At 38.8% G+C, this 12,887-nt stretch overlaps 1 protein-coding gene across 1 annotated transcript in view; it reads left to right on the forward strand.

The window, feature by feature from the left end:
- The first annotated feature begins 387 nt into the window (after positions 1-387).
- Positions 388-12,887, forward strand: part of LOC146005508 (uncharacterized) — a 108,820-nt gene continuing 96,320 nt past the window's right edge. Inside the window, exons 1-2 of the mRNA XM_083144753.1 lie at positions 388-436; positions 5,544-5,965. Of these exons, the coding sequence (XP_083000879.1) occupies positions 5,574-5,965 (392 nt within the window). The 5' untranslated portion in view covers positions 388-436; positions 5,544-5,573. The remainder of the gene's footprint in view (positions 437-5,543; positions 5,966-12,887) is intronic.

Consider the following 12,887-nt stretch of genomic DNA (forward strand, 5'->3'; position numbering starts at 1 on the left):
GCCTTCTAACATTAGCCAAAAATATGTTAATATATATGTTTATAGATTCCCAATAAAGCTGTCTTTCAGATGAGCAAGGAATTTTACAATGTTACCCTGCATTAAAAAAAAGTTATGGTAGCCTAAAGTTTAAGATATTTTTTCCATGCAAAATTTTGTTAAAGAACGATTTGGTAATTATTTTCTTACAACACCTGTTTGATACAAAAATAATACAAAAGCCACTTTTAAGTGTCACTAGAATAGATTGTAAATATAACAAAACAAAAAAATCCACCATACTATAATTAGTCTTTTCGAAATAAATAAAATACCTTATGGGTGACAACTGTCACCCGCGCGAGTATCCGTGTTACGGGATGTCACGCGAGTACTCGAGGGTTAATCTGTGACAAAGATATTTGAAGAAAAATACTTAACTGTCTCCAATTGTAATGTAAGTAAGCTTTAATCCCAAGTAAAATGTAAATAAATAAATAAAATAGGGTAAGAATTTACAATATAGAGAAAGTCTCCAATTTCGTTAATTTTCAGTATACTAACTAATTTTGGCCTCCTAATCACGAATCTGTTGTAAAAAACCGGGGGTCACGTCTGGAAATTGTACATTTTGATGAAAAATCGTTCGTTAGCGCCAAAAACTATCCACGGGTAGCCCCACAAACCATTGACGTTAGCCCCAAAAACCATCCACGGGTAGCCCCACAAACCATTGACGTTAGCCTCAAAAACCATCCACGGGTAGCCCCACGAACCATTCACATGAGGTTAGGTTTCATTAGCACTAATTTCACCCCTAAATTCATCGAAAAAATAGGGATCGTACTAGAATTGAACATCATAAATCATTTTCTTGTAAAACACGGCGTGGTTGGACACAATGACAGGAGATTACATTTTTGTTCGTAAAACTACGCTTATACACCTATACGCTATATAAAAAAAATCAATCGGCTTTTTTACAAATTTTCAGACGTAACCCCCGGTTTTTTTCAACAGATTCGTGATTAGGAGGTCAAAATTAGTTAGTATACCGAAAATTAACAAAATTGGAGACTTTCTCTATATTGTAAATTCGCTCCTAAAATAGTAATGTAAGTAATATTAGTATGTATTCCAAAATAGAGGGTAATAATCATTTCGGTACTTGTTTACTATCCTTCGGACACATTTCTTTATTTTTACAGAAGAAACTACTTACCGTAATAAGTTCCTGTAGCATTGTCGAACATAGGGAAGGTGTTTTGTGTGATGTGGGAATGTTTCATAGCTGAAATTCATGTTGTTTATTGAAAATTAATTCTCCGATGGAGAATAGCTAGCCCCACGAACCATTGGCACGTGGATAGCTTAGTTCTGTTAGGTTCGGAAACATAGTTAAAAATTGGTGTCGTGTTAGTATCAGGATCTAGAAATTGGAAATAATTGTGAACCATTGGCGCGTGGTTAGGTTAGTTCGTCTCAGGCAAGCGAAAAGGCCTAGCCTATCAGAAAGTCGTACTGGTAATGTGAAAAATTGCAATTAATTTCATCAAAACAACGTTGATACACCTTCAGGAATGTTCCGCGAAGCAGATAACGTAAGTATGAATGTCAAAAATTGACGAAACGAAAAAATTAGAGGTGTCCGAAGGATAGTAATTTACTATACCGGAGATGGATTTCTTGAAATTTACAGGAAAAAGTACTTACGCAAATCATTTTCTGTAGCATTGTTGATGTTCGGAATGTAGTTTTGATCCATTTTAATGCGAATGCATGTGGTTTTCTACGAAAATCTATTTCCGACGCGCTATTGCTGCTGCTACAAGGTGACGTGTCGAGGATGCGTCGTAAAATTGTTGCCGGGTGTGAAGATGCCATGGAATTTGTAATTCCGATGTTGTCCGTATATGCTAAATTCAACGAAAGGAGTGCTAATGGAACCTAACCTAACAGGCCTAACCTAACCTAGTAGGCATACCTCGTCCCCGTGATGGTTCGTGGGGCTATCGTATGTAAGTAATAGACATTATTTTCGTTAGAAATCCATTATTTCACCTAAAGAAATGTTCCGCAATGCAGAATAGTACATTAGCAATGTAAAAAAATGTGAAATAAATCATTGATAGGTGTCTCCGGTATAGTAAAGTAGTACCTAAATTTTTACCAATAACTTCAATTTTTCACATTACGAGTATTTATTGTTCATCCTTTTTTCGCTTCCGTGAGACACAATATGGCGGGCACAGCTTGACGCGTCGTGGATCATCAGTGGGTATTCAGTGTTTCCAACCTTCTTAACTGAAAAATGCCCCAAAAAAAACATTCACGCATAGCCCCAGAAACCATTCACGGTAAGGTTAGGTTACGTTAGGCAAACAGTTAAAATTTGGGGTCGTATTTCATTTTTTCATCTTCTTGCAAAACAACGTCGTGGTTGGAAACACTGACAGGTGCAACATCTGGTTCACGTAGAGGAAGCTAATAACATCAACGGAAATTGTGCGTCGGAAAGATACTTTTCTTGAAAGATACATGAATTTCTGGTCAAATTGATTGCACGATGGAAAAAAAATACATCCACAACCTTTAAACAATCTATAGAAACTGAATTCCATAAGTACTTTCTCCTGTAAAAATGAGTTTGTGCTAGATCGCATTGTTACCAAATTTCAGTAGCTGAATTTGTGTGAGAAAAGTATTTCCTGATTTTAACATAACCCAGCATGGGTCTTCTGACTCGTGTGTCCTGGAGTAATCTACCAATAATAAATATATTTCACAACTTCAGACAATAAGAGAAATATGCTTGAAAAATTCAGAATGAGGCAAAAGCTATAGCAGGAGGGAATCATCTAAGACCCTCAACCTCAGGATCAACACCTCAATATGAAAAAGAGGGGAGAGGTAAAAAAAAAAAAAAAGTAAAGTGTTCCCCTATGCAGTGCACCACGCCATGAAGGCGTATAGGGTGTGTGGGGGTAACGCCCCACACTTTCTTGATCCGGTCGTGAGTGGGGGTGATGTGATCAGCATCACGCCCCTAACCGCCTTTACCCCCCAGGGTTTCCCCCGGGTACCCATGTACCGGGGAAAGATGGGAGAGGGCCTACATAATAATAATAATAATAATTTTTATTGTAGAAATATATGAGAACATCACATGTATTACAATTGTCAGAAATATAACTTACCCTTGTACAAATAAAGTATATATAAATCTTACAAACAAACATCCCAACAGCATCTTAAGAACACAACTTACATAAATTTAATAGTTAACATTATTATCTTACAAGCATAACTATTTTACCTAACAAAATTAATTTCAAAGAATTCTTCTGCCTTATATATACAATTATCAGTCAATACTTTTTGCAGTTCTCTTTTGAATTTTAAAAAGGGCAGTTGCATTAAAGACAAAGGGATAGCATTGTGAAACTTAACCGACATGTAGTTAAAGGTTTTTTGTGTCTTGTTGTAATTACATCTAAACAATCCCTATTTATCGTTTGATAGGTATGTGAACTAGGGATGGCCAAACGGATACTGATCCAAAAAATCCGGATCCAAAAGTTACGGACCTGGATCCGGATCCAAAAATTCCAGATCCGGGTCTGAAAGTTTTGGATCTGGATCCAGGTCCGAAAGTTTCGGATCTGAATCTGGATCCGAAAGTTCCGGATCGGGGTACGAAAGGTTCGGATCTGGATCCGAGAGTTTCGTATCTCAATCCCATTATAATATTACCACACCTTAAAAGGTATTATGATCTTCGATTACAAAGAAATTTTTCATTAGTTAGTCCTACAAGAATTTTTTGTAGTTGTGTTGTTCCTAAAATACTTTGCTACGCATCGGTTAACACACTCGCGCAAAAAATAATCTTACTTTTTTAACATAAAATGTCAGAGGTGATTTTGTAAATGCCATTGAATGAATATGTATTCATTCGAATGTATTGGAAATGAAAACACACATAAATGTGAGACATTCCATTCCAGGATGAAACCTTTAACACATATAACAAGATAGAAATGTTATACAAAAATTATACAATTGTTCTACAGTTACAGTTTTACAAATTAAAATAAAACATTATAATATATGCAGTGTTATGTAATCACAAAGTGTAAGACTAAGAAGGGAGGTTATCTAAGTATCGCCCTCCGATTTCCATGAAACTTGGCAGGTGTATAGTGGGGCCCAAAGGAAGAAATACGTGTTTTTTTGTTTCGGCTAAAAAACTGATTTAGGGGGCAACCCCCCTCAAATGTCAATATGAGGACAAATTGAAGTGGGGATCTGACCCCTGTGTTCCCCTTCGATTTCCATGAAACGTGGCAGGTGTATAGAGGGGCCCAAAGGAAGAAATATGTGTTTTTTTTGTTTCAGCTAAAAACTGTTTTTGGGGGCAAAATCCCTTCAAATATCAAGATGAGGACAAATTGAAGTTAGGATATGACCCCTGTGTGCCCCTCCGATTTTCATGAAACTTCACAGGTGTATAGAGGGGCCCAAAGGAAGAAATACGTGTTTTTTTTGTTTAGGCTAAAAAACTGTTTTAGGGGGCCAAACCCACGTCAAATGTCAAGATGAGGACAAATTGAAGTGGGGATCATATCATCCCTGTGTCCCTCTCCGATTTCCATGAAATTTGGGAGGTGTATAGAGAGGCCCTATACCCCCTGTTTCTTCCTATGCAATATTTACATGGTTTCGGGGTCAGATCCCCACTTTAATTTCTCCTCATCTTGACATTTGAGGTGGGCTCTGTACACCTGCCAAGTTTCATGGAAATCGGAGGGAGAGACTTAGACCTCCGTTGTAAGTTTATTAATTAATTACAAATCGCACATGCATGTATGCACACACACACACACACTATATATATGTGTGTGTATGTATGTATATTATATATATATGTATATCAGCAGGTAACAATAATATATAAACACATTCTGGATCCGGATCCAAAAGTTCTGGATCCGGATCCAAAAAAAATTTGGATCTGGATCCTTAGGATCCGGAACCAACTGGGTCCGGATTTGGGATCCGCTAGGATCCGGATCTGGCCATCCCTAATGTGAACACCCTAACTCCTCATAAATGTGAATGTTTTCTTTTATATAAAGCAGACATTAGAATACAAAGATAGCAGGAGCTGTCATAATACCTAGTCTAACAAAACTTAACTTACAGTGGCCATGGCTTGGAAGACCACACATTAATCTTACACGTATCTTTTGCAATTTTAATAACCTTTTTATCAGCCAATGGTGCAGCCACAACCCCTGGCCTGAAAAATGCCACCCAATCACTTTCCCAACCAACCCCGTCTGTCACTTTACAACTTTACACAGCTTCAGTTTCCACCATTTTCTTCTACCACTGGAGATGCGGCTCATGGCTGCGAAAATTTGATTTTTTCCATTGTCTGTTGAGCATTTCCTTTTCCTTTTTTACTTGTTACACACACACACACATATGTATATATGTATCTTGTATTTTGTATTCTATTTGAGCACCATCTGATGTTTGTGTGTAATATGTCTTTTCAGATTGCAAGTGCCTCACCCTCATCAACACACATGGAGTTTCATGATCACTCTTTGTCCAACCTCCTGAAGATTGAACCTGACCTCATGAGTTGTTCAATCAAGAGTGAAGCAAATGAAGAATCAACCGAAAACATTTGGCAGTCAGCATCATCGTCATCAGTTATTAAATCTGAATCAAAGTTGGAACAAATGAAAGTCGAAGAGAAAGGGGATGTTGCCTTTCACATATATTTGAACTCTGGTGCTGGGATGAATGAATTTTTACAGGAGGATAGTAAATATTTCGATACAAGTGATGACATTGCACAGTTTGGTGCTGTTGCATGCAAAAGTGATGAGAGTGACAATGTTAATGTAGAGCCTGAAGATGTCAAGAGTGAACTTGCAATTGAAGATGAATGTCCATCTGCAGAGACAGAAAGGTGAGTGCATGAAATGTTTTCACATTAATAAAACCGAGTACTATAATACTTTGCTCATACTACTTCAAAATTTCCTCAACTTGAATATTTAGTCATTATCAGAATTGCTTCTTGTGTATGGGCAGAGGCATGGGGTGAACACTTAGTGTTGTTTTTTTATTTATTTATTTTACGTCACTTTTCTGCCACTTTTGGCTTATCATTTTGAATTTCAATTTCCTTTATTAAAGGGCGAGGGTCAGCCTGCGGCTGTTCTACCACCTAACCGCAATGGATACATACACATACTAAATATTTGTACAATAAGAAACAAACAAGCAAAGAATACACAAAAATAACAAATCCAAAATTGAGAACAATGGCTCAAAAAAGAAAGGGATTGAAAACAAATACACAAAGGATACACAAATTAATATTATGTAAAAACATATAAATGTTCTTAATAACAAATTATGATAAAAAGAAACCGTCCTTAAAAATATTTGAAGACATCCATGCAGATTTTTGTGACGCATAATGTAGATTCAATGCACTACGCTTAACATTTTTTAAAGCCCTTGGGTTGGCTGAACAAGCTGCAATTTATGGGTGCCTGAAGCGTTGCTACACACCAGTAACGTAACTCTTTCTTTATTTTTCTTATAGCTTCGAGCTGCCTCATCTAATTTTGATGCCAATGTTTTTGTAGGCAACATTTTGTAATTTATCCCAGTTTCATCTGCATTGTATATCTTAGCTGGGATTAACTTTTCTTCATTAGTAAGTTTTTCGAACTTCTTCTTAAACTCTTCCGAATCATCCAAAGCACCTGAGAGACTTCCCCCAGTTACAGACAGCTAACACACCCTGTGTCCATCTTTCCACTTACTTAGCCATCCAATACTGACAGAGAAAGTAGGATCCCCACCCAACTTTTGGTTTAAACTCTATGCCTTTTCCTTAAGTATGTGTCCGGAAATAGTCACACCATGCTCCCGTTCCTGTTCAAACTACATAAAAAAGGCCTCATCTAAGGATTCATTTAATTTTTTTTTAACATTGGACCGAATACCTAAAGAGTCTTTAGATACCATTTTCTCGAAAAAATCTTCAATTTGACTCCAATTTTTTTCCCCATTCACAAACTGTTTCAGTGCCTACTCCATATTCAATGGAAGTGTTTTTCACTAACTCACGCTTGTCCATACGATAAATTGCCTCCTGTTTTTTTTTTTTTTATCACAACTCTCTTTCTCTTTTCCGCCATAATTATTGTCAAACCAAACCAAACCTTCCGCTTCAGAGGCCTGTTCTGGGCTTTTGGCTTACACCGACGCTATCTGTGAGCATTTGCTCCAACGACGTGGGGTCTGAGCGTGCTGGAGAAGGCAGGACTGGTGTGTTGCTTTAGCCACAATTACAGACTGGCGTCTTCACAGCCGGTTTGTCGTCACATATTTATTCATGTGGCTCCCCAAGTGGCCTCACGATGCTGGGTGGATGCCGTAAATTGGAGTGCCCTGACTGGGAATCGAACCTGGGACCACGAGAACATGAGTCCATCACTCTAGCCACTAGACTACAAGGCCTCCCATAATCACTGTTGATCACCAAAAAAGTTTCATTCACTGAACATGTCACGCCACGAAACTACGTACAGCACTCACTAACAGTAAGATTTCAGGTGCACCGAACTGAATTACAAACCTCAACTGGCAGTTGTCTCTTGTCCTTGAACGTACAGCACAGTACGCATGCTAAAAATAGATGGTAATGCATCGTAACAATGAACTTGCTCTTTGATAACTAACTGTTAGACCAAAATAAAGATAAAAGTGCTTCATTGGTGCTCCCGTGTAAAACACGGTCGTGCACGAATAACTGCTGTTTTTAGTGATTCGGTTAAACTGGACCGTAGTGTATTTTAATTTGTTTAAGAGCAGGTCATGATGAACACTGTCAAAGGCTTTAAAGAGATCCAGTAATACTAACACTACTGCCATTCTCTTGTCTATTGATCGTAATAAACCGTCAGTGATTTTAAGTAACGCCGTTGCCATGCTGTGTGAAGGACGGAAACCGGATTTAAATTTCGGAAGCAGATATAGGTCATTAATGTGCTTGTGAGTTTGCTTGTAAATAACTTTTTCAGTGATTTTGGATAATATAGGTAAGAGACTTATTGGTCGAAGGTCATTCAGAGACGTTAATACTTTTTTCTTTGGTATCTGAAAAATACATGCTGTTTTCCAGCTGGCCTGGTATTGTCCAGTCTGGAATTAGAAATTTATGATGTATGGTAGGGTAGTCCAATTTTTCAAGTTTGGAATTTTGGTTCTCCACAAGGTTGCCCCTGTTTGAGATCACATAAGTTACCAGTCTGTAAAATTTCTACCAAATTGAAGAATATTTAGGGGTTGCTAGGATTGGTCACTTTTAGGAGTAAGGTGAAAAGTAAGAAAATAGCTGCTTTTGGTGTTAATGTATGAAAGAGAGTAAAACAAATCACAATGTATGATCTGAAATTATCTATATTCTGCATTATTCACTGGGTTTTAATCTCCCAAAGTCATTGTCATCACATTAGATTTCGAAGCAACATAAAATTGTTTTTTATGTAAATCAATGAGCCGGAGGAGATATTGTTTTTGTTTCTCATCCTTTGTAACACTAGAGTTGAATGAATTTTTGAATGGGAGCAATTCAACGCTCTCCACAATCCTTAACAACCTTCAGTTGACGAATCTGTTCTTGCATTTCAATATAAACTGCATCCGTAGGCCACTCTGTGGGATCCTTTACTAAAAATGATGCTGCCTTTTCCCGTCCATCATTGAGTAACAAATCAAGAAGACCAGTTGAGCGCACTGTAATGAAAGACTAGAGTGGATGCTGATGATTGAAAGTTTTTCCGTTAAGTCTGTTCAAAGCTACTTTTGATGGTCGCTGAAGATTTTTCAGCATGTTTGTTTTACACTCATCACTAAGTCGCAATTCAAAAAAAGAAAGTGCAATTAAATGTTCAGAAAAATACTAGAAGTGGGGACGAAATGCTGCTGATGCAGCAGTTCTAATCTTACGATTAGGGTATCTTTAATCTGTTCAAGGAAATTGGTGTCATTCAAGGGGGCATTTTCATCTATGGAAGCTTCGTTCCAGTAACAACAACACACGAGACTTACAAATAGGCATACTTCTGTGACACCATTTTTCTCTGCCGTGGTAGGAATAAACTGTTCTTGGAACATGTAAATTTTAAGGCAATAGATTGCCTTCACCATCCAAGGAGCTTGATGAAATGCACCTGGCACAAGAAACTTAACTTCAGTTGTAACTGGCTTTCCGAGACATATCTGACACAGGCTTAGCAGTTCGAGGTAGTCGTCTCTAGGCTGTTGCATTTTCATAGCATCAGTGTAGTAGTTATGCATTTCATGACTGAGTTTAAGGAGGTTCTCTGTATTAAACAAGTTGTCACATCCTATAGTAAAATTCTTTTTGTCAAAACCCGACCATTGGTTCTGAAAACGTTCAAAAAAATTCACATCTGGTCCCCCACTTGCTCCGCATGGCGATATCATAGTTTATTTTACTTACAAATCCTAGAGACCTCTAAATATGCTTCGAATGGGCTAGTTTTTGGCATACACGCTTCTTTTTGATAAAGGAACAAAAAGAAGCTTGTGGAAGGTGTGTGCTAAAACTTTTTCTTTTACCCATAAGAAATGGACCACCCTAATGTACGGTAATAGTAGTTTAATCATTTCTATGGATATTTCATCATTACCAGAGTCATTTGATGATATTTCGTTTAACGCTTTCATTGTTTCGGTTACATTTGTTTCCTGCAGTTTGGAAAGTTTGAGTGCTTTCGTTAAAAGTGTTACGATCAAAGAACTCTTGAGTTTTGTTAACGGCATCTTCTGAAACATCTGTTTTGCTGCATACACTAGAAATATGTTAGTTAATTGAATCCATGTTTCTCAAGTTTGATGGTATCTCGTTGTTAATATTTTTACTGTGTACACCCCACATTTTTAATTTTTTCCACAACTCTTTGCTGTTATTGTTGCAGCGGAGGTGGTGATTAAAATAGGTTTTCTTTTTCTGCCGTTGGACCGAGTTGGTAAAGTTCCACAGTTCCTTGTAATAGTCCCAGTTTGGCTGCGTTTTTGTGCAACAGAAATATTTTTTTGTCGAGGGTAGAGAAGTTTGGGTATTTGATAAACTGTTTAATTAATTTGTTCTTCAATGGCAAGTGTCGCGTTTACTAGACAGTGGTCAGATGTTCCGACGGGAGCGGTTACATTAATGAGCGTACAAGATCCGGGTCATCCATTATTACTACATCGAGAAGTGATTGGTCGGTTAATGATGTGACCATACCGAAAGAGTCGATTATTGATTGTAAATATACTGTTTCTGGTTTATGAGGAGAATAGAAATCTGTGTTTTCGTCATGTAGGATAAGTTATTCGTGAACAAGCGGGAAAACTTCAGAGATCGTTGTGTCTAGGTGCAATAATTTTATATACAATATGTTTGGGGCTTTGTACACACCAATTATTCCTAGAGATAAATGTTGGAGCTTCACCGTTACGCTAATAATTTTGACTTCATCGTCATTTTCGTGATTGTTGCAAGAGGGAATGATCTTGACATTTAGGTCTTTAAGGTGATACAGGATTAGGCCATCTCCACCCTTTGTGGGTTTTTAAAATTGTTGCGTAACCAGGAATGGGGAAGGTCGAGGCAAGGGCTTCACGGAAAGACCAGCTCTCGGTGACCAGGAAGATATCGAAAGCCAACTTGCACACCGTGGTCACCAACTCGTCTAGTTTTGGCGACTACAAGGATCTGACATTCGCTTGAGCGAGGGTCAGGAAGGGTGGCCTTGGGAAGCGATGAGCAGGAGGGAGGAAACTATTACTTGCAGGATTTTCACATGGTGGAGTCGACATAAGGGAAAAAGCAAAGGTTGTGTCGGCGGACAAACAGTTTGAGGGGTTAGAAAGTGAGTTGTACAGTCTGCCACTAGGAGTGGGTAGGGAGGGAGGTTAATGGCAACTGAGGAGGGGGCAGTATTTGATGTTCTCCAGGAGCATCGGGTGGGTGTGTTGCCATCGGGTGGGGTTGTTGCCAGATTTACATCCACCAGGATGTCAGTTTGAGCCATTGGAGATGAGAAAATAATAAAAAAAGAAAATTAACATTTGTCACTACATACATCGAACATAAATTTTTGGAGATTCACTTACCAAGCCAGCAGAAGTGATGTATTTAGGACCTGCAGGACACCAAAAACTGAATTCTATACACTTACACACATGCAAACACAGACAGACACAAGCATAACAGTTTGTGTAGTAATGTAAACACCAATAACTAACACAATACAGTCACAAACACTAATACACAAAAATAGCTAAGTTTACGAAATATCGTAGCGTAATTTGCTGCACCCTCAGTAAGCAAAGTAAATGTTCTGAGCAGCTGCTTATTCCGTACACATCGTCTTTTTCCTTTCACGTTCACTCCACTTTGTCCAGTTCCTCCAACATGGTAACGGAGATCTTGTGATTGTTCTTCAGTATGACGATTCTGCCATCCTAAGTCCACACATTGCTGGGGCCATGCTGTTCCTTGGCCTTCTGCAGAACTTGCTGTCAGGCTGCAGTGAGGAATTCCGTGATGAGGAATCTTGTTCCCTTCAGCACCTTCTTATTTTTCTAGATGGTGTCCCTGGTTCAATAGCTGCAAAGCTGGAAGATGATGGACCTCTTCTGCCACTGTTCTCCTCCATGGGCTGATGCAGTGAGAGTGCTCGAAGTGGCCCAGGGTTACGTGCTGCAGGTGGAGTTTTTTGTGGATCCTCTGGAGGACAAATTCATCCCGTGTACTCGTTGCCCATCTCTGGAATGCCGTGTAGCAACAGGCAGTTCTCTTGGAATACATTTTCATGTCGTCAATCATTTTCAAGTTTCTATCTGTTGATTTCTGGAGTTCCTGAATTTCCAGCCTGACAGAATTCAGCATGTCCTTTGCATCCCATTTAAATACCAGGAAGACCATGCTGAGATCCTGCATCGCAGCCTGGGATCCGCTGTCCATGCTTCCAGTGGTCGTTGCTGTCTGGCGACATCTCGAAGCCAGCTCTCAAAGGCACAAAGCCTCTTCTCCATGCTTTCAACGTGGTTAGCAACTACGTTGATCTAAGCTTTTGGCATAATTATGCGATTTAGTAAGTTCGTGGACTGTTAGATCACCACCGAGGTGCTGGAAGTGACGCTTTCCTTTGCTGGCTCTAGTTTGTTTTGGTAGTAATGTATGAGATGAGTTTGCGCCAGCAAGACTGCAGGAAAAATCGGGAGCTCTTGCTGCACGTCCGCTACTTCATGAAGGTGTGTGATGATAGAATGACATTGATGAAGGCATTCACTGATTCATCATATCATGTTGCGATGCCCTGGCACAGGTTGTCGGCAACCCTCATTGGACCATCATTGTGGTGCCTGCTGTGTCTACTGGATGGAACCCGTTTGGATGAATGCCTCCACTGCCATGATTTGTGTCTGAACTGGCCAACGTTTCATGGCAGACTGATTGCATCTGCGTAATCGTGGGATACTTCTCCGCATGCGTACCTGCATTTCGACAGGTTTTCCAAATGATATTTGTACATACAATATGTGACATCCTGTAATCTCATGTTACTTAGGAATGTTAGATTCAATTCTGTTAGAAGTTCCATGAATTTTTTGGTTTCATGCATGCACATGTAACGATATTTTGTTTAAAAGAAATGTGTAAGTGCTCTAGAATACACTGAATTGGGCAAATTGGGCAACATGGATGTTGCCACATATTCTTGAATATCCTTCAGCATATCACTGAAAGATACCCTTCTTACAGATTATTGTTTTTTCCTGTTTGGGAGTGTTAG

The sequence above is a fragment of the Lepisma saccharinum genome, chromosome 23, assembly GCF_977018435.1.
Source record: "Lepisma saccharinum chromosome 23, izLepSacc3.1, whole genome shotgun sequence".
Classification (NCBI taxonomy): domain Eukaryota; kingdom Metazoa; phylum Arthropoda; class Insecta; order Zygentoma; family Lepismatidae; genus Lepisma; species Lepisma saccharinum.